This window comes from Bombus flavifrons, chromosome 10 (genome assembly GCF_040668555.2).
Source record: "Bombus flavifrons isolate JBK064 chromosome 10, iyBomFlav1_principal, whole genome shotgun sequence".
Classification (NCBI taxonomy): domain Eukaryota; kingdom Metazoa; phylum Arthropoda; class Insecta; order Hymenoptera; family Apidae; genus Bombus; species Bombus flavifrons.
In genome coordinates this window covers 3978079-3998374 of record NC_138451.1, presented here as the reverse complement: position 1 = coordinate 3998374, position 20296 = coordinate 3978079, and the positions used below count along the sequence as shown (strand labels likewise).

Genomic DNA, 20296 nt, shown 5'->3' with positions numbered 1-20296 from the left:
TTTCTCGAATCTCGACTAAAGTTCGAACGTCTTCGTTCGTTAATTGATTCTTCCAAGAATGGTATTCTTGCTAATGGAATCGCGTTCAAATTCTTTTCTTCGTTTTGTACCGCGTTGTATCCTTTCGCAATGCGACAACATGAAGAATTTAGAACGAACAATTTAAAAATTAATTAATTCTTTATCGTGGAGATTTCACGTTAAAATAATTTATAATAACACAATCGGGACATTCCTTAATTCATTACGTACCAGTGGAATAACGTGTAAAAGTTGGGTAAACGCAACGTTATTAAAAAAACTTCAAATACAGTAAATTATTGTTTCGTCGAGTTACAAAAAATGTATCAATTAAAAAGCATATTACAGAAGCCCGTTATACAAATAGAAGGAACAAAAAGTATTTCCATAATTTAAAAATGTAAATTGAATAAGTAAATAAGAAGTTTATCGTATAAATATCATAAAAAATCTTCTATTCTCTTTGATTTCATAAAATTTGTAATATTATATTTGACAGCTTGGCAGAACTGTCTATGCGCAACGCTATAAAAATGTTAATACGAATCTTTCATAGACTACGTGGACGTGGAGAAATATTTTGGAATATCCGTTAGAAAACACGTTTAAATTGACTCACCGATTAGTTTGCCGAACTGCGCCGGTGGTTTCCATTCTGGATAATGTCGTGGAAATCGCGCCCTCGACCAGTAAGTCCTTAAAGTGACTTTGTACAGCGCCAGTTTATCCTGTTTGTCCTCTCTTTCCTGTCTATCCTGAGCGAACGATCCACATTGGGCGACCACGAACAGCAGCCGCGTTCCTAGCAGCAGCAACAGCAGCGTCGACCACTGCAGCCACGTCCCGTGAAACATCTATCAACATCATAAAGAAAATATCAAACACTCGTTACGATACATCGAGAATTACTAAGAAAACTTACTAAAAACTACCCATTTCCCGCGCCAGCACTAACTAAATGCTTCATAACGTTCGATAAAAAAAAAAAAAGGAGCATGGACAAGCATACGCGCGCGGAATCACACGGTCGCAAAGTCCGACGTGCGATGTAAATTTCAAGCGGCTTTCAATCCCGACGATCTTTCGTTCGGAGGCTGGATCAATCGACGTGTTCCTCGCAATTACACCGTAGCGAACGAATTGTCCACGCGTCCCAGGCGTATAGATATATTGCTACGTACGGGAAAATTCTACGTGAAATTCACGCAGGATGTTGATTCCGGTGAAACCTTGTACAGAGAAACTCGTCATCGATCACAAATATCCTTCGTTATTACAAAACCAAGCAACGTTTCACGAGAGAAAGAGAGATAATTTCACGTCATTAACCAAACTACAAATAATAATTACGGCAGCTTGTTTCGCTCTTAATTGCAATATCTAGAGGTTTGCGGAGAGAGCAACACGATGATATTCGTTCGTGCAATAAAGCTACGCGGCATCACAAAGGCGGGGAAAGGGTGAATGCAAACCAAAAATCGGCCGTTACACGGTACACGAGCGAATGTAACCGGGGCATTTTTGGTGAGCTTGCGTTGCTGCTTTAATAATGAACACCTACGGAATCGTCTCGTTCAACGAACGGGGCACATTGTATAGGTAGCATGATTGCACGTACGCGCGGGAAAACGTTTTGGAATCGGCGATGCTATCGCAGGCCGGTATGCAGCGACGCGGCCGCGGTGTTTACATATGCAGATTCGCGAGTGTACTCAAAATTCAAATCGCATTCGAATCGCTTCCGATCGCTCGTCGCTGCTGCTACTCGTCCAAATTTCACGACGTGTGATTTTCCGCCGGTCCACACCACCCTACTCTACCTTGCTGTAAATACTCATGGATTTTCCAGCAATTACCCTCTTGTACACAGGTCGGCGAAAACATTCAGACACTTGTAGATACGTTTTACACGAACGTGTATGTTATTCGTGGTATACGAAATATTTTAAACATTCATCAACATCGTAACGAGAGCAAACTGTCGTAATCATATCGGCAAAGTTTAGTACCGTTCAACATGAAAATGTAGGTAGAAACTGCGAGATATTTAGTGCGAGTACACATCTCGCAGGAATCACATAAGTATTTAAAGAATCGGTTATCCGTTATGATAATGAATCTCGATATTCGCTGAAACCACGTTTAACATTTATTACGCTTAAGATAATTCTATACTAATTGATGCTGCTAATTCATTTTACTAAATAACGATACGATTTTTTTGGAAATAATTTTTTACTAAACACACGTATGAACGATCGTCGCATTTTGGTCCAAAACACAACTTTCTTCGTACATCCATTGAAACATTGAAAAATAAGCGTTGTCAAGCGCTAGCAACAAGAAAAATAAAAATATAAAATAAAAAGAAGGCTACGTGGAACTTTTTTCAAAGAGATTCGAGGACTACTCTACGTTGTCTTTTTCAGTTTAGTTCTTCAGAAAGATTTTATACAATAACAGAGCTAAAAGTTAGGTGAGAAAGCGTTCGCGTTTGTCAGCAACGTGAAGAAATGGCCTGATGAAACGGAACATCCATAGTTTCACTAGGAGGAGAGACATCATTTACGCGTTGATCGTGTCACAGGCGTTTCCATGCGGTTAGTATAGCGAAGTTGATAGAAAATCGAGTAATCCTGCCAATTAAAAAGCCTGCCCTGTTTGCAAAGTAATTTCTTTTTCGAAGTGCTAAAGCGTGATTTGGGCGTTCACAGCGCGGACATCATGTTAAAGTATTCAAAATACACGAATACACTGTCAGAAGCAGAATCGCGAATATTCCGACAATGTGAAAATATGCAGTAACGTTTACGAGTGAATAAACGTCGATGGAAATTTCAATCGCGCGTTCGGAAATTTCTCGAAAATATTTTAATTTCCTAAACCGGAACAGTAATTACAATTTCCTGTTTCAGGCGTTTCTTTTTTTTTTTTTTTTTTTTATCTCGCTCTATGAGTCAAAGTAACAACGAGGTCGCTGAAAATTTGCGAAATAGCGCGTCATGGTTGATACGATTATTATAAATAGAAGATGAAAAGATGAACGAACAACGGACAATTTATCCATGGTTTTCCATGTTTAATTACCGAAAAAAGCATATCGTCCTGTTTGCATTTCACTCGCAAAATTTTTTCAATCTCGCGCCATAGCATACGTTGCTTAAAACATCGTAATCAAGTCACGATTAAATAACTCTCGTAATACTACTAAAACTGAATAGAATGCTAATCTCGACACAAATTCTACGTTTGGAACGCTTTCAAAAAAACCGTCTGATATAAACCAAGAGGAAAATCTTTGTATCTCGTTTAAGGCAGGATCAAGTATAATACGTGCTTGCATAGTATCTCACGAAAGTCTATTCGAATTATTACGTGTATTTAAAGAACATGAATATTTCCATATTTTATAGAATTTATTTTATCGAATAAAATACGTTAACTAGGGACAAAATTTATTTCAGTTTAACGAGAGAGAGATTACATTTTGCTAAAATTCATAATAAAATAATCTTCTTACAATTCAAATATCAAATATAAAAATCAATTACAGGACGCACATAGTAATTATCAAAAGCGTTATAAAACTTTACCAACAATCCAGTGCGAAATAAAATAAAATTCGTCAGAGTTTTCCAATAAATGTAACGAGCAGATGCTGCAATACTTATGGTCGACGTGCGACGATGTATATCGGATTTTAAATATCGAAATACTCGATTTGTAGCAATTATAAGATTTCCTTGAAAAACAGGAAAACAAGCTACGTGTACAGGATTTCAAGCGGATCTCGAAGTCGGATGGTTCGTATTAAAAACGGACAAAATCTTTCTATCTGTCGGTCGTGCAAGTAGCAAAAGTTTGAAACGAGTCGGTTGGCGTGTTAATTCGTTTCACAAACACAAATAAACCGAGTGACCGAGCGGCTGGCGTATTAACACAACTCGTTAACGAACCGCATACATCCGAAAGTTCCACCACGTTTTCCCGACAACCAGTTGCCAAATCAGAGGAAACTAAGTAATTACTTTCTCACTAAGAAACTAAAATAAAACTGACGCGGTCCTCGATGCTGTCTAGAGACGTCTCTATCTACGCGTTTGTCCACTGTCAGAGGCAACTTTTTCTAGAGCAACTTGTCTCTGGAAGTGTGTACACGCGAGATTTGGCTTTTTCCAGACGAATTTTTTGTTAACAAGAAACGCAATAATACGTTTCGAATATGATTTTCGTTGCGCGTTATTATTTAACCAACGATTTTGTTTCTTATTATTAGGTCGTCCGAAAAGTTCCTTTCGTTTTATAAGGAAATAATGGAGGCACATTTCTCGTTTTATATTATTTTATCGAATCACGTATGATCCATTTTGTTCTATCAAACTAAAGATCGCAACGTTCGACAAATTAGGTTTAATATTTGTAAAAAGATGCGTTGTTGTAAAAGACGTGTCTCTGTACAAGAAAGACACTTTTCCGACAAACTAATACGTTAAGGTATAAGAATATATGTTATAAATATATAGCTTATAAAAATTAACAATTTTTGGATGGTTTTACAATCAGTGTATTGTATTGAAAACTATAATAAAGTAACAAGGAAATTGAAACCTCTGTATCCACGAGGGTGTAATCTAAACATCGATATCACGAAAAAAAAAATGAATTTCGTTTTACGTTAACAGGGAATAAAACTAAAATGGTGTAAAATCACGAGGCTAACGGTTCACCGAGTTCCAAACGGATTCCACGTTATTAAAAATATTCATTGAACACTAATTAACCGGCTAATAGAGGAACAAAAATGATAATGAAACTCTCCCAGCGGGATGCAAATTAAATGCACCTTACCGTGTCGCGGAAAAATCCGGCTGCTCTGATAAATCGAACGATAATCGTTATGCGGGCACGCTGATTAAAAATAATTTCTTCTCCGCGGGATATGAATTATAAAAGTCTTCTCCTGATACAAAGGAAAAATGCATTTAAGTATTAGCTTGGTATATATGAAGTGTCGTTTATTCAAATAAAAGTTGAACCGCGCACGGTTCATTTCTTTCAAACATCATTTAGTTGATCAAAGTAATTTGATTCAATGCAATTTCCGATTAACTAGTTCCATTATTTCAGATTTATAAAAATTATCAATTACAGAATTAAAAAAAGTTACTCGAACGAATAATTCTTTGCGTGTTAGTTCTCCTTTATTTAACATTTTCAGTAGTATGAATCGTACATGTACAGACACGATACAAATAACGCACGAAGATCACGCGAGAAGAACACGATAAGCTCGTTCTTGTCGATTTTTTTATTTTAATGTCTCTCTGAGATCAAACCCGAAAATGTTAGTATGAATTTTTATCGTTAAAATGTACATATGTGATTGTTAATTTTAAACATTTATTTAATATTACGTCATTATTTCTTCAAGACCTTATGAAACTTAATCTTTTTCTGTTCATCAGTTTTAAAAATGAAATGACATTTATATCATTTATCTCGATCTCGGAAATGCAAAACCTAATCTAACATTAACTCGCAGTGTCTGAAAAATTAAAAATTAACATTTGTTTTGGAAATTCACAGAAGATGCTCTTGCTTCTGCGTTATTTGTACATCTGGGAACATTTTCGTGTCAGGATAAACGAAAGTACGAGGACGTTATTTCACCAGCGAAGTCGTACGTCGTTTACTGTCACCGGACAAAGAGGTTCCCACGACTGCGGACTCTCGCTACAGAGATCCACCGAAAACTACCCTCTTTCTCACGCTTTCGTCTTTCTCATCGGCTCGCTTTCCTCTCCCTCGTATTTTTTCCTCACATTTCATTGCGTCTCATTACCCTCTACCGTTGGAATATTCCGTAGCGCGAACGTTGCTGGACGAGAGCCGGATTTCGCTTACGTGTCGGACCGTTTGTCTGTCGACACCATTGACCCAATTTCTGGCCCTTAACTTATATCGAAAAAGAACGTTCGAGAAAACGCACAAAAAGTCCGAGGAACGAAAACAGCTCCCCGTTCGAATTTATCATCCAACATTTGTCTTTAATTCAATCCGAAAACGATTGTTTGGTTCGTTTGTTTCAATCTGAATCAGCGTCAAGGGGAACATCGAATATCGAATAATCACGATGTTAGGAAATTTATTTTGTTAACAGACGACGAATAACACGCCGAAGAACATTGTTACGATTTCTTTTATCGTCATATTCATCTTTTATTCATACTCCCTTTTTGTTCATAAATATTATACGCACAGTAGCTTGCAAAGGTAATTGAACATTTACTATAGACAATTTTTAACTCTTTGAAATTCCATTAGTACAGTAACGAGATATGATAGTCATAATCATACCGGACGAATTAACAATCAATCTGGAAATGTATGAAATATGTAAAAGTACCGTTGCAACAATCGATAGTTTTGAAATATTCAAGGATAAATAAATAGCAGAATACCATAATTGCTTTTCTATAACAGCCAGAAGGTATGATTAATCATGTTTCTTGCCTGTAATATTCATATATTTTAATACAAAATGTTGCTTAAGCCTATAAAGATCAATAGCTAAACTCACGAAATTATCAAATAACAGGGATATTACTGTGGGATATTACGTTAATTCAAATAGGCTTATCTGGTCAAAAGCTGGAGTAAAATGGCTCCTAATATTTAACAACCAGACAAAGTTGCAAATACGCCCTTTTCACTTAACACGACAACGCTGTACCTGTATATGTCATGGACGTAAATAACTAAATGTTTAAACGCTGTAAAACTCAAGATAAACTCAACGGAGGAGAATTACACTGATGGAAGTCACAGACGATTCTTCTACCAGAGTATCAGTCGGTTCTCGTCGCGGGAATTGTTCTCTGGCGTGCAATCGAAAACTAATCCCACGGTTAATCGCGCAAATCGAAGAGGAAATCTCGCGTGAGCGCGATACCACGCGATTACCTTGGCGAACAAACGAACCGATGGTCCCGCGGCCGACAAGTTCAGAGTTTTCTAGTAAGCAACAAGTTGTCGTGAACACGATTACTTGTTGGCTCGTAAATAATGAAAAGCAGCTGCAACGTCTCTCTCTCTCTTTCTCTTTCAACGTTGGCCGCGAGCAGATTTTACATAAATTTAAACGATGGTTCTGTGCTCCAGGACAGCGCGGGGCTCTGTATGCGCGCGGACTTCCGGGAGACGACGGTGCTTTTCTACCAACGAATAAAACGAAAAATTCTGGCACAATTCTGGCACCATTCTGTCGGTCATAAAACGATCGAGACTACGTGTATTCGTACGCTCTTCGGAATACGATATTTCAGCTTGGCCGCAAGCTTATGCATCGTCAGCGCTGATTTATGCGATCTTTTCAAAAAACGCGATAGTAAAAGTGAAATCGTGAACCAATATATCCGAGATATCATGGAAAAGGGAGCATCTGGTTTTCATAACTGGACAGCTTATTTGCTTGTCAAGCTATAGATAAGATACAAAAGATTCTTCTAAATTGGACTATTAGAGATACCATCGTACATTTTTTAAATTGTTTACGTCTTCGATTTTTATATTTCTATATTCACTTTTAATATATCATTTTACAATACGAGTCGATGTTTCGAACGAAGAATTCAAATTTCCTACGATTTATCGATTTCATAAGAAAATATTAGCCATTGCTTTTGATCATCGTTTTCCGATTAATTCGTGTATCTTGGTAATATTTGTTCTTTGATAACAATCGTAATATATATCGTTAATAAAAATCTACCTAAGTATACACATACTTATAAGCCACGGTGTAGTTCATCCAGAAACATTCCGAACATTTCTAAACACGTGTTCTCCGACAAACAGCAGTCACATCAGAGTAAAACTAGAATAGGAAAAAAAGGAAGAGGAAGAAGAAGAGGCAGAAGAAGGGTCAAGACCGAGGATGGGTTATGCTTTCGAGCAAAGTTAACGACTCGTCGAAAGAAAAGGGGAAACAAGTTCTACCTCCTCTCGTGTACTTTTAAAACACACCCCCGTCCAAGTGGAAGAGGTCGAAATCGGTCTGCTTCGTTCGTCCGCGTCGCAAACCGAACTTTTGTAACAGATTCTAGGGATGAAGCTCTCAAGGAATCCGATTGAAATTGAATATCCAGAGAGAAAGAGAGAGAGAGAGAGAGCAACTTCGTCTTCCTCGCTGTTCCTTTCACTTCTCGCTTCCGGTTCCCGCACCCTCATCGACGTCTCACTTTATTATTGCCTCGACTACATGGCAGACGAGCCAGTGGATGGTTGGTTATTCTCTCCCTTCGTTGTAAATCCTGTTTCGAGCAGTAAGTCTAACCGAAAAACTTTTTCGAGCTTTTTATTCAAACATTATTTAAAGCGATGCCGCGCAGCAATCCTTCGACTCTCGAAGAATTCCGAGACAAATTGAAACGTTTCTTTCCGAAGAAGAAGTTATCTTTCCGCCAAACCCCTTCGTATTAGGAAAGTTTCAGTCTTCAATTGTAAGGAGACAAATTTTCACGATTGTTATATGCGATTATAAGAGTTAGAGATGTCTGTCAGTTTCAGTTAGCCTTCCGTGGTTTTTGCAACATTATTCGCTAATTATTCGCTAATTATTCTACTAATTTACCATACGAACGAGTATTTTTTGTCGGCTGAATTTTTTAAATTTCTATGAGTTTGCAAGAGCACTATGAATGACCGTACGTAATTGTTCATAATGAGATATAATATCTTTGATAGGAAAAATGAAAAGACGTAGATGAGTGAACGTACGTGAATAATCATGGAAGGCCGGCTGAATGAATTAACAATGATAACAATTAATTAATACATTCTCGATAATTAAATGGGGAAATGGTAATGAGAGCCGCAACGGAGAGTTGCATTCCAGCGAATATATTATAATTTCCAATAGGGAAATAATTGATTGAGAATCGATTAATAATCACGTTAACGTGAAATCGAACGCCTGCAGTATATCTCTTGAAAAATATCGAGATGGATGGTTTGATTGGTGAACGCGTATTAAAGTTATAAGCTTGCCGTATCTCTAATGTTGTTATTTCCACGATAAAATGATCGATCGTTGTTCAGAAGCATTAACAATCGCGTTAACCTGGCGCTACTCGTAGAAAACGTTCAAACTCGACTCCGAGCTTTCCGTTCGATTAATCAACTTTCATCTCGTCAAATTCTCAGTTTCTCTGCTACTTTTCCACGATACGTACGTGTATAGGGTGATCTAAAGTGTAACAAACAAAGTTTATCATTTATATGTTCTATAGAAATAGAAGTTAGGTTTATTAAAACCAGTTTGGTGTTGTAAGACTTTCAAGTGGGAGTATGTCAAGTCATTAATACACGTAATGATTCGATATCAATAGCTGATTCGTGCATCGAAATAAAGAGAAATCAAAATTGGTCTCTATGAAGTATATACTTGTACTATATTTTCTGATTTTTATATACAGTTTCAGCTTCATTTTAAACTTTATCAATACAATCACGATAGGAGAGTCTCGTTACAATGCCAATGAAGTTTCTAAATGTTTCGTATAACACGCGTAAAATATCCATAAGAAATTCTTATAGGCGCACCAATATTTCCATGAGCAACTACACTCGCAAAGTTTGGCTGTTAAATCCCTCGACACCCTATATCGACACAATATGCCAGGTTCCTGAAACCACTCGTGTTCCTTTTTGGAGTATCAAAGCTCGATAATCGTCTAAAGCCTACGTAACCAACGTTCAACGTTCGTTTTTTCATGGACAATCGAGAAACGTTCCGCGACATTTTGTGTATTCGAACGATTTAAAGGGTGAAAAACTGGGGCAATTACGCCTCCAGCGGTATGAAAATTATTACGAAAACAAACTTTCGCTCTCCGAACTTTCGAAAACAAGGTTAGAAAAAAGAAGAATGTTGTTCGAAGCTGGACTACCCAGCAATTACGAGGAAAAAAGTCGAAAATTGCAAGTAGAGCTATCGTACCATTAATGATTTTTTCTTTTTTTTTTTAAGATTGTTCGATTCTCTTTTGTTGAATTTCGAACTGTAAGCGCCTCATACGCGACGATAATACGGTAACTATAGAGTTTATTGACAGAGGCATGCACGTAGGACGCCCCATTTGGAACGTAATTGTTTCAGGTTACAAACCTCCGGCAACAAATCCACAAATCTACCGCAGAACATCACGCGCACCCGTACACTTCCGCTATTCGCTCGTGTTTCATCTAATGATATTCATTACTGGGGCTATCCTTTTTCTCAAGTTAGTTGCTTTTTACTTTCACGCGTGTATCGATCAATTTAGAGACAATAAATAACGTATATTTCATAGCTATAAATGGACCCACTAAAATCGCTAAAATATTCATTTTTATTTTTAACGCAGATCTTTCTATAACGTCATGTATAAATCTGCGGAAATGGGATTTAACTTTCGAGTCTAAAATTTAAATATATTATAATTCATTAGCATTGAATGGATGTACGGTAGAGGTCTGTAATAAAATATATAACGAATAGTTTTTACTGAAATTTCAAATTTTTTTTTTAAATTATGCGGTAGAATAAATGTTGGAAAATTAAATAAATGGTAAGGATATATATTTAACCCGAGAATCAAATAAAAGATGGTTTTCTTAAAATGTGACTTAAAATATTCTTTTACTGTGGTTTTCGTGTGTAACAACCTAGTACATATTACGTAAAGCTCCCATTGACGTAATAGAACGCATTGTTTGTGGAAGACGACCAAAAGAATCGAGAGTCATAAAAAGCGTATTTATTTTTGCGACCACATAGTCTCCATTACGCATGTACGAATGCATCCTACTTCTGTAGTACGTTAAATATTACGCAACGAACTACGTGTTGACTAGTCAACAAAAACAACCAGATTTCCCGTGTTATTGTGAAAATAAAGAAACACATATATAGAAGAATCAGCGAGAATACACACACCCTTCAATGATCCTTGAGTATAACCGAGTTGAACGAAATCAACAATCCGTATAACAGCATAAGTATCTCAGATCGTAGTTTCTATAATGTTATTTACATCTTTGTGTTACGAGTAAACTGCGAATGTTCGTATAGATTCATATTTTTATGAACAGAACTAAAGAAATGGAATTTAATAGAATGAATGTTCGCACAAATTCATACTTCCAGATAGAGACTCGTTTCAACCACTACATATTGTAACGAGTACTATACCATGGATATTTTATATAAAATATAAGCATACGCGATGAAATCTGGCTGATTATATGACTCAAAATAAGGTGAAAATCAAAGATAAGAATATTGCATTAGAAGCTTCGTTTTAAAAAAATCGAATGCTAAAACTTCCTAAGTATATGTGAATTTGATTAATTTTTCATAGACAATTGGAGAAAGCTTATATTACATGTAAACATAAATCAAACATATAAAATAAAATCGTCCTCTTTAAGGTTTCACTTACGATAAGTAACTTGCATCTGAGTGTATTTAATTAAAAATATTATACACGTAATCGACGAATTTTCAAATTATATTCCTTCGAAACGAAACATCCAACGTAATTCTAATATTCCTGATTTCCATTTTATTTATTCTCATATCACAAATTACGGTCTGCCGATATGTATCTGCATACCACCTATATTCTACGCGTATTTTTATGAATACATAACCTACAAAGTCCTAAATGCATGACACCCCGCCCCCTTGCCCAGCCACCTTCACTCTAATTCCCACTCTTGCAATTCCTTCTAATAAAGGATTTATCATTTGATTCTTACCTTATTCGTGATGCTTGACGTTTCTTCGGCTCGTTGCTGCCTCTCTCCTTCCGAGAAGGACAACCAGTGTCAGTGGTGAAGAACGTGGCGAGAACACAACTCACATATCACACACAGGCATCGTGGGGAAACTCGTGGTCGGAAGGATTACCCGTGAAAGGGATTGTTTTCGTTGATAAAACGAACGTGGTACGGGGGAGGGGGACACGTAATGGCGCGAAATCGTTTTTCAGACCGTTAAACGTTCCACCGCTGAATTCACGCGAGTTTCCGGGCGTGCGACAACGAAAGCCGGAGAGAGAAATAGATATATCGAGGCAGAGGCGGCGCACAGACACGGCAAGCGCACGAATTTGGTCGCGCGTACGAGCCACGAGAAGGAAAAGGGAAGGAGAGCTTCTCACGTTTCACGACACGGCTCACGCACGGGTCACTGACAGCATCGAACACAATGCTCTTAGCTCGAGGGTTGCCGCGGTACTGCGAGCACCGCGCCACTCGGCGCTTGACTCGTGCATCGCGTAGCTGCTTCTTCACAGTCGAGCGCTCCAATTGGCCGAGACGTTCGCGCCGCGCGCTACCATTGGTGGGTTCAAAGCCGCGCACGCGTCCTACTTCCACTTGAAACTTAGCACGACGCGGCGGAGAATCAGGCAGATAAATAATATCCTCGTTTTTTTAATAAAGAACACAATGGCTGTATTAACGATTCATGTCACTGCATAAAAGATGCGCGCCTTTCTTTGCTCAGTTTGCGAACGTAACACGGGCAGAGCTCAGTTATGCAAAATGAAATTGCGACTCTGTCTGCGGTAATTGTAAACGTTTCTATAGCGGCACGCCACTACATTCGAGAATGTAATTTCCCAGACACAATTATAATACTAGTTGCCACCCAACCCTTTTATTGTTGACGCTGTTCTATTCGGGCACACCCTGTTAAATTTACTCTCTTTGATTTATGTGTATAGATTAAATGTAACAAAATAAAATTAACTAATGACTTCTTATTATTTCAAATGCAATGTACCTACTATAGAAGGAACGTACTTTGCTGTCGTGCTTCTGTTTTCAATTCTCTTTGTCTTACGCTAAATTGAATATTATGAAATTAATGTAACTAATAATTTTTTATCATTTTGAATGCCCCGATCCAGAATTTTAATAAAAGTAAGAGAAATCTAATTTCTATAATAATTGCTTAAAGGAAAATAGGGTTTGTTATATCCGTTATCTAAAAATTATTTCACTATTTTGAACCATGATTTTTGTTACGATGAAATTAGAGTAGAGAAACCACGAGTCAAAAGCACGGAGCGGAAACGGAAGAGGGGATTGACACACACGAAAAAGAAAGAGTGGTAATTCGACGAAGGTCCGCGCTCGTTTCGCACGTTCTTGCTGAAATTACAAGATCGATGTTACAAACCCAAAGAATCGGATAACGTTGGTAGCATTGTTTAACGGAACACCCGGTTGCCTCGATCGTTTTTCACAGGGCTACTTAACCGAAATTACTCGATTCGACATAGATGAGTGGCAAGAAAGAAGAACGATCATGAGTCGAGAACGACGCTGTGCACGTAATCTTGATTTGCGAGTGTTTCGTGATACCAATCGATGATAAGGCTTCCTAACGATGATCGAGTTCGGTTGCTCGAAACCAATTCATCGTTTTGTAGCTAATCGTAAATGTACCTTACTGCTATGTAATCGTGTGGAAGATTGAATATGCAAAACAATATACAGGGTAGGTGAAAACGAACATAAATTCCTTCAAGAAGAAACTACCAATGTCGTGAAAATATCTTAACCAAAGTTCGTGGACAAAGGATATTTGTTTTACTCTCATCGATTTTATTCCTTCGAACGGATGTTGGAAAGAAAATTTCCGGAAGAAAATTTAGAAAGTTAGCATGAAACAACGCTGGCTGTTCCTCTTTACTAACGGAGAATTCAAAGAGAAGAGGAAGAGGAAGAGGAAAGGGGAAAAGGTCGTCGAACGGTTCACGTGACTTTGAACCGTGAGGATGCACTTGCACAGTTGAAAGAGAAACTTTCGTTTGCTCGATATTTCTCTTTTTCCTTGTGCCAACCATCGTTTTTTTTCACTTCTTCTACTTTTTCCTTCTTTTTTAAATGAAAATCAACCATTCGACCCGGCCTCATTAATTCTTTTCTTCCTGCCCAGGAAAAACTTGTATCCACGACTCGCGTCTCTGGCTGTTTCTTCTCCGTTATCTGTCCGTTGGTCCTCTCATTTTTCATTCGTCGCTCGGAGAAAAGTGCACTTTAGCCGTGTCACCTGTAGACAAAGATACAAAGGAATATTCCGTGCGTCTGCGAATATCACGTAGCTGGGCCACTAGAATATTTTATGCGGTAGCATGAGTGCATGTCACTGCTCTCAGACCCGTGTTTGTACCCTGACCGAGCACGTGGAACGTTCTATCTATCCGCAGAGAAGTGCACAACGACGAACCAAACAGCTGAGACGCGCGATGCAGCTGATGTGAATTGATGCACTTATGTAAAAATGTCTCAATAATTTGTAAGTTACATGGCCTAGAAAATTCAAACGGATTTCGATCCTATCTTCGATGGGCTAGCAACAGGCTCAAGCACGTCGCAAATAGATTCAAACCATGTCTGAGTACTTGGGGAAATAAAAAATGTATTATGAAACAAAGATCACAAAAGAAAAACACGATAAGTTGATCTTTGGCGTGATTGCCGGATTTCAGATTTTACAGGACACACCGCAATACGTTTTGTGTTTCATCGTGACATTTTATCAATCGTTCGTTCTCTGCTCTTTGTTGAAACCATAAAATAAAGATTTAAATCGGTATTCGCTTATATTGTATTCGCTTTCGAAAGGTAAAATCCTGTTTTTCGTACAAGCATAATATCCAACAATAGGTTCTCAAAAAGCAACCATTCAGCGAAGGAGAAGTGGATATTTACTTTAAATTGTTTACTTTAAAGCTTGTTGAGTGAAAATAAACACTTTCAGTTAACAATGGCTCCTTCGGTAATTCCGGGAACGATAACGCGCTCGAACGCTCGCAAAGCATGAGTATTAATGAGATCCAAGGAAATATAATTGTTTAAACAAGCTGACTGTTGTTTCTCTTGCTCTCTGTATCGAACCGCCCGATATACATCACAGTTCAAATTATTTACAAACGCATCTAGTTCGCTGTAATTTGCGAGTGCAATTAAACCCAACGACGTTGCATACAAACGCATTCGAGACAGAACTCTAGATGTAATTGAAGAACGAAAGACACGCGCCAACGCATACTTTTGCGCTTTGTTTCTTCCAATAAAACGTATTTGCAATGGCAGTCATGATAAATTAAAATTCAAATAAAAAATTAAATTCATTATTTTATGACTAAATTGCGTATGTTTATGCAAATTTATACTTTTAGAGATATAAGTAGAGAAATAGAATCTAAATAAAGATTTCACGCGTATACTATAGTATAAAATACTACAATACGAGTACCTATCATGCCCTAGATACGTCACATATTTTTGTATAATCTGTACGTTTTTTGTATTTTTGCTTTTATAAATTTTTCATGAATTTTCATGAATCCGTATCTAACTACATTTCCAATTCCATCCCTCGTTTTTTCACAAAATAGTAAGCAGACCGACCAGCATCATTCTCAGACAGATTACTCAGGCTGTAGGACAAACTTTATCACCTGGTTGGACGATAGCCGGCTTATCGAATTTCGTTGGAATGATGGATTATTGGTCGCGAAGCACGAAATTCATCTTGAACGAGTATCCCATGGTACGCGATGAATTATCGATACATACTCGAGACATACTCGCAGGTATCTCCAATGTTGCGCCTATATTGTTCTTTAGTGATAGATGAGCCGATCCTAAACCGAACGATATCCTCGAAAACTCGACGATCGACCAATCAGGACAACCGATAACGCGACTCACTCAACGACCAATTCGCCTCCATTCTGTTACCCCGACGTTCGAAGCCTGCTGTAAACGAGAAATCCGTCCTTGCGATTCTATAACAGCGATGATCCTCTTATTACAACATTTATTCCATTATATTCCACTTCCCCTGTATTGATAAATTTTTATATTTTTAGTTTCGAATTATTTTCGTTTAGCCAGTCTTAAAGTATCACAAAACAGTAAATATTGTTAAGAAGAGTTATTAATAATAAGAAACTACGCAACATTAACTACTTTAATCTCCACGACTAATTAAACTAATCTCCATTCGTTATTTTCACTTTTCCTTCATCCCACACATGCGAGTACCTTCAACTGCCTAACAACCTTTACCAACCCCTTTTCCCAAGAATCTGTTACTCCATCCACGAAGAAGACAATGAACCTACCGTGATATTGGTTCATTGTCCCCTTATTAGCAAAGCGATGTCGCAGCAGTTTTCCCGATGAAATTACGTAGCCCCTACGAAGGTACACGTTGGCCAGTCATAATTTTCTTCCGCGCAATTGGCCGCCTCGCGTTATATCCCTGTTTCCGTCCAGCGGACCTTTTCCACGGCTGCCACCTGCGAGAATATCCCCTTTTTCCACCTTCCTCTACGACCTCGTCCTCTCGTGCCTTTCACCCTCGAGGGAAAGTCAATGTCAATGCTGGCTTCGTTCAACCCTCGACCCCTTCTCGTCTGTTCGTCGGTTTCTCGAGGTCATAGCCGCTTCCTCCGGCTGCTTTCCAAGAATTATAAGGAAAAAGTTGACAAGAGGTCGGAATGGTTTTCGTCAGCGACGTGTTTTTCAGAATCATGGCGAGGAACACGTTTTTCTACACCGAGAAAGAATCCTGTGCGCACGAATGGCTACGGAAATCGTTTCTTTCGCGAGCAGACGCTAGAACGCGCGAGCGGAATACGCAAAGGGTCGATTTTAATTGTTCCGCTCGTGAAGCAAGCCGACCGAGTGAATCGATGCGCGTTGTTTCATTCGACTTCGATTACCATCGAAGCATGTTTAAGAAGATTAAAAGGATAAGATGAGAGTGGAGATTTTGGCGATTTTTTGTAGCGAATAATTGAATTCCGAGTGTCAGAGAAATCATTTATCTTCTTTCTTAGACTTTCTCAGAGCTTAAACTATTACAATCTTTTGCAATGTTTATACGTGAATTAAAAGTTCCTTATGACTTATATAAATAGCTATAAAACAGTACAAATCATCTATACAATGATATAATTCAAAACCTGTATTCTGATTTTATAATAAATAATTTAATTAATTATTTTTATGAAAAATTTCATAGTTTTGCCTTCTCAAGGTTGTATTCGAAACCGGTTTCTAATATCAAAGTTAAAGAATTGATTTTTGTTCACGAAACGTCGTTTTTCAAATCACTGCACTAGCTAGGCCGATTATTGCTCGATCGATCAGATAATTAAACGTTAAACATTTTCTTAACAAAGAGATACGCCACGTAGTTCGATCGTTGGACGGCTCGCGAACGAGACATCGATCAATCGTTACCGATTAATCATCGACGTTAATGGATGACTGGTAAACGCGTAGCGCCACGGGAATCGCTCGAACCGGTGGAATCGTTAACGTGTCCTCCGACAAAGGAATACGTCGATAAGCTCGAAGGCATTGGCGCGTTAACAGGGGTTAAGTGCTATTAAAAGCTAGTCGCGTTAAAAACCCTGTAAGATAGAACAAGAAGAAACACGGCGCCTCGTGTTACCGCTTCCTGTCTGCGCTAGCTAACCGGAAACTCGAAAACAATTGTTTCTCGATGAAGGATGTTACACATTCCAGTAGCGATCAAAGTTTGATAATGATTTGACGCTAGAATAGAATTAAAATTAGCTATACTAGTATTAGAAAAATGTATATACAATATACGACGTACTCACTCTAGCTATTCTCTTGATTTTGCTTTTTTTTTATTCCTATTGCTAACCTTTGTTTTATCGATAATATCAATAATCAAACACTCATACTACAAGTCACATACTACCCTTTTTGCTTTTATCCAAACAATTCAATTTCCTAGAGAATAAACGATTACTTACTTTACTTTGATATTTGATTGTATGTGACGTATGAGACGGTATAAAGAATTCTAAATTGCAAGTAAAATTACGAAAAAGAATTTTTTTGACATAATTACTTTTCCCTACTTTCGGATGTATGAAGTTAATCGATGAGCGACTTGAACAAAAAAATGCTTATGTCATTTGTTAATCAATAAACGCCACTAGCCGGCTACTAGCAGCAAGTAATTCAGGCGCCTTCAAAGTGGAATCGCTTTTGAATGGAACAATCGTTGAAGAAGCAAAGGATGCTCGAGAATGAGGCGGCGACGAGCGAAGAAGCGGCGTTCTCGTGGCAGAGTCGATCGAAACTTCTTCCAAGATTCCAATTCCCCGCGGCAAAGTGGCCTTTTCTGGCCCAATGGCGATGGAAAAAGTTTATTCAGCGAATTAACAGACCAGCGTGTTCACTAGTCTAGGTAAATATCGAGCTGATCTCTCGAGCGAGTTCTCTGGGAAAAGCTTGTCCACCAAGATACGCCCGTTTCTCTCGTTTCGCTGATAAAATGTAGCAACGGACTAAATGAGTCCCGCGGACGCATAACGCTTTTGCTTTTGATAAAATGTAATCTCACACTTGTATTGTCTGGCTGGCTGTCCCTTAATTTGCGCCATATTGTGCGTCTTTGCTGCGGGATATCGTGGTCCCTTTCAGGGGATGAATGGATTTTAATTCTAGGTAACAACCTTCGTTCTGACGAATACGAATACGTCAGAGTAAATTCAAATTTGTACGTAGATTTTGATTGCATTTCTGTTTTCAGGGATTTCATTCGTCAAAATGACAGTTCATCGGATCGTGAAACAATCGTACGAAAATAAAAGCGTTCGAAAATTTGAAAAACGCAATGTGCTATATCCCGATCAGTGATAGCCATTAGGGTCGAGCAACTTATTATCTGCGTGAAACACTGATCGTTAGTGTTTGGTCATAAAAGTCAACCACCAACTACACTAGCAAATTTCAATGACAACAGCCCTGAATAGTCACTCTTAATCGTCAATCAGATGTATTTATTTGTATATTGCGCGCTAAAAACGTGCCAGGGCTATTCGTTCGTGTCGATAATTTCGAACAAGAGTTGGATCGATTTCCCCTATTTCACCATGGCCATAGCAGTGTGTTGATCGTGTCGCATCCCATGCGTGCATAGACGATCGAGCCAAGCGATCGTGGTTCTTTCTATCTGCGAAATTGAATTCACCGGGGCAAACTCTATTCAGATCCCTACTACGGCCACCTACGCGATCTACCCCCGCTCGAGGAGGTCACGACCCTCTACAAAATGTCCTACACTCGGCGTCAACTTTTTGTCCAGACACGATCCCTTTTCAGGTTTTATCATTCGTAATGAAACGATTTCGAATCGAACGGGACAAATTACAATCGACGCCGAATGAAACCGAAACGTTCTAACTGAAATTCGAACGAAGCAAACGATCTTCTCTCGAAAAGATTTTCTTGCATTCGTTTCTGGCTTCTGTTATATCGCGATTACGAGGAAGCAAGTTGCTTGATGAGTAGCCAGATTTTCGAAAGCGAACGAAAGGCAGTTTCTTCATCAAGAGGCGCTGCACGCGGAAAATCTGCGCCCTCGATTCTTCGTATTGAACTTTCACCATGATCCACCGTAAGAACGGAGATCGCGAATTGTTGCGCGGTTAATATCTTACTTCTGGCTCCGCAGGTCTCTATGCGTGATGCAACAATGAGCAACTGTAAGTTTTTAAGAGTCCTCTTATGACCGGAATTCCACCCTCTGTATGACTTTCTCTCTTTCAGCGACGAAAGCTGCCTAAGTGGCTTCCCAGTGACTTTCTTTCGCTTGTGTTTCAAATATGCGCTCTTCCGCCTTTGCAGTCCAACTTCTTCCCATTCTTCTGCTCTTTCTTTTCTCTTCGTACTTGTAATTTTCCTCCTCCTTTTTTCCTTCTCTTTTATTTTCGGAACAACGGCGTGTACTACGTCGATGATTTCTCGACGATAAAGCCACGACGTGGATTACATGGTTATGACGAAAGCTACAAATACGTGCGAGTTCCTCTTCATTTGCGGCGCATTCTGGCAAAAAGCAGGCCAAAGTTTCGATTGTCGGACAGCAACCAGGTCGAGGTGCCCGTGGGAAGGATCATTAACGCGAGCGCAGCGCTATGGACTTCGAGAATCGATGCGAAACGTGTCAGCTCGTTATTCGTTTCCTTCGCCATCCACGATGGTCCATATACAAAATTTAATAACTCGATTGGATAAAAAGTAGTATCTAAAATAAAAACTCGTTATGTTATTTCATGTTCATCGTATTTTTTCCTACTCAAGGACTTCGTTCGTTATTTGTTACAGAGTACGATCGCGAAACGACGATCTTAAGATGGACGTTTCGTTAACGATTGAC

At 38.5% G+C, this 20296-nt stretch overlaps 1 protein-coding gene across 1 annotated transcript in view; it reads right to left on the bottom strand.

Moving 5' to 3' along the window:
- LOC138183872 (spondin-1) overlaps positions 1 to 12314 on the bottom strand; it is a 194252-nt gene extending 181938 nt beyond the window's left edge. Inside the window, exons 1-2 of the mRNA XM_069121345.1 lie at positions 11824 to 12314; positions 641 to 875 (exon numbers count right to left, since the gene is read on the bottom strand). Of these exons, the coding sequence (XP_068977446.1) occupies positions 641 to 875 (235 nt within the window). The 5' untranslated portion in view covers positions 11824 to 12314. The remainder of the gene's footprint in view (positions 1 to 640; positions 876 to 11823) is intronic.
- Between the last annotated feature and the right edge of the window lie 7982 nt (positions 12315 to 20296).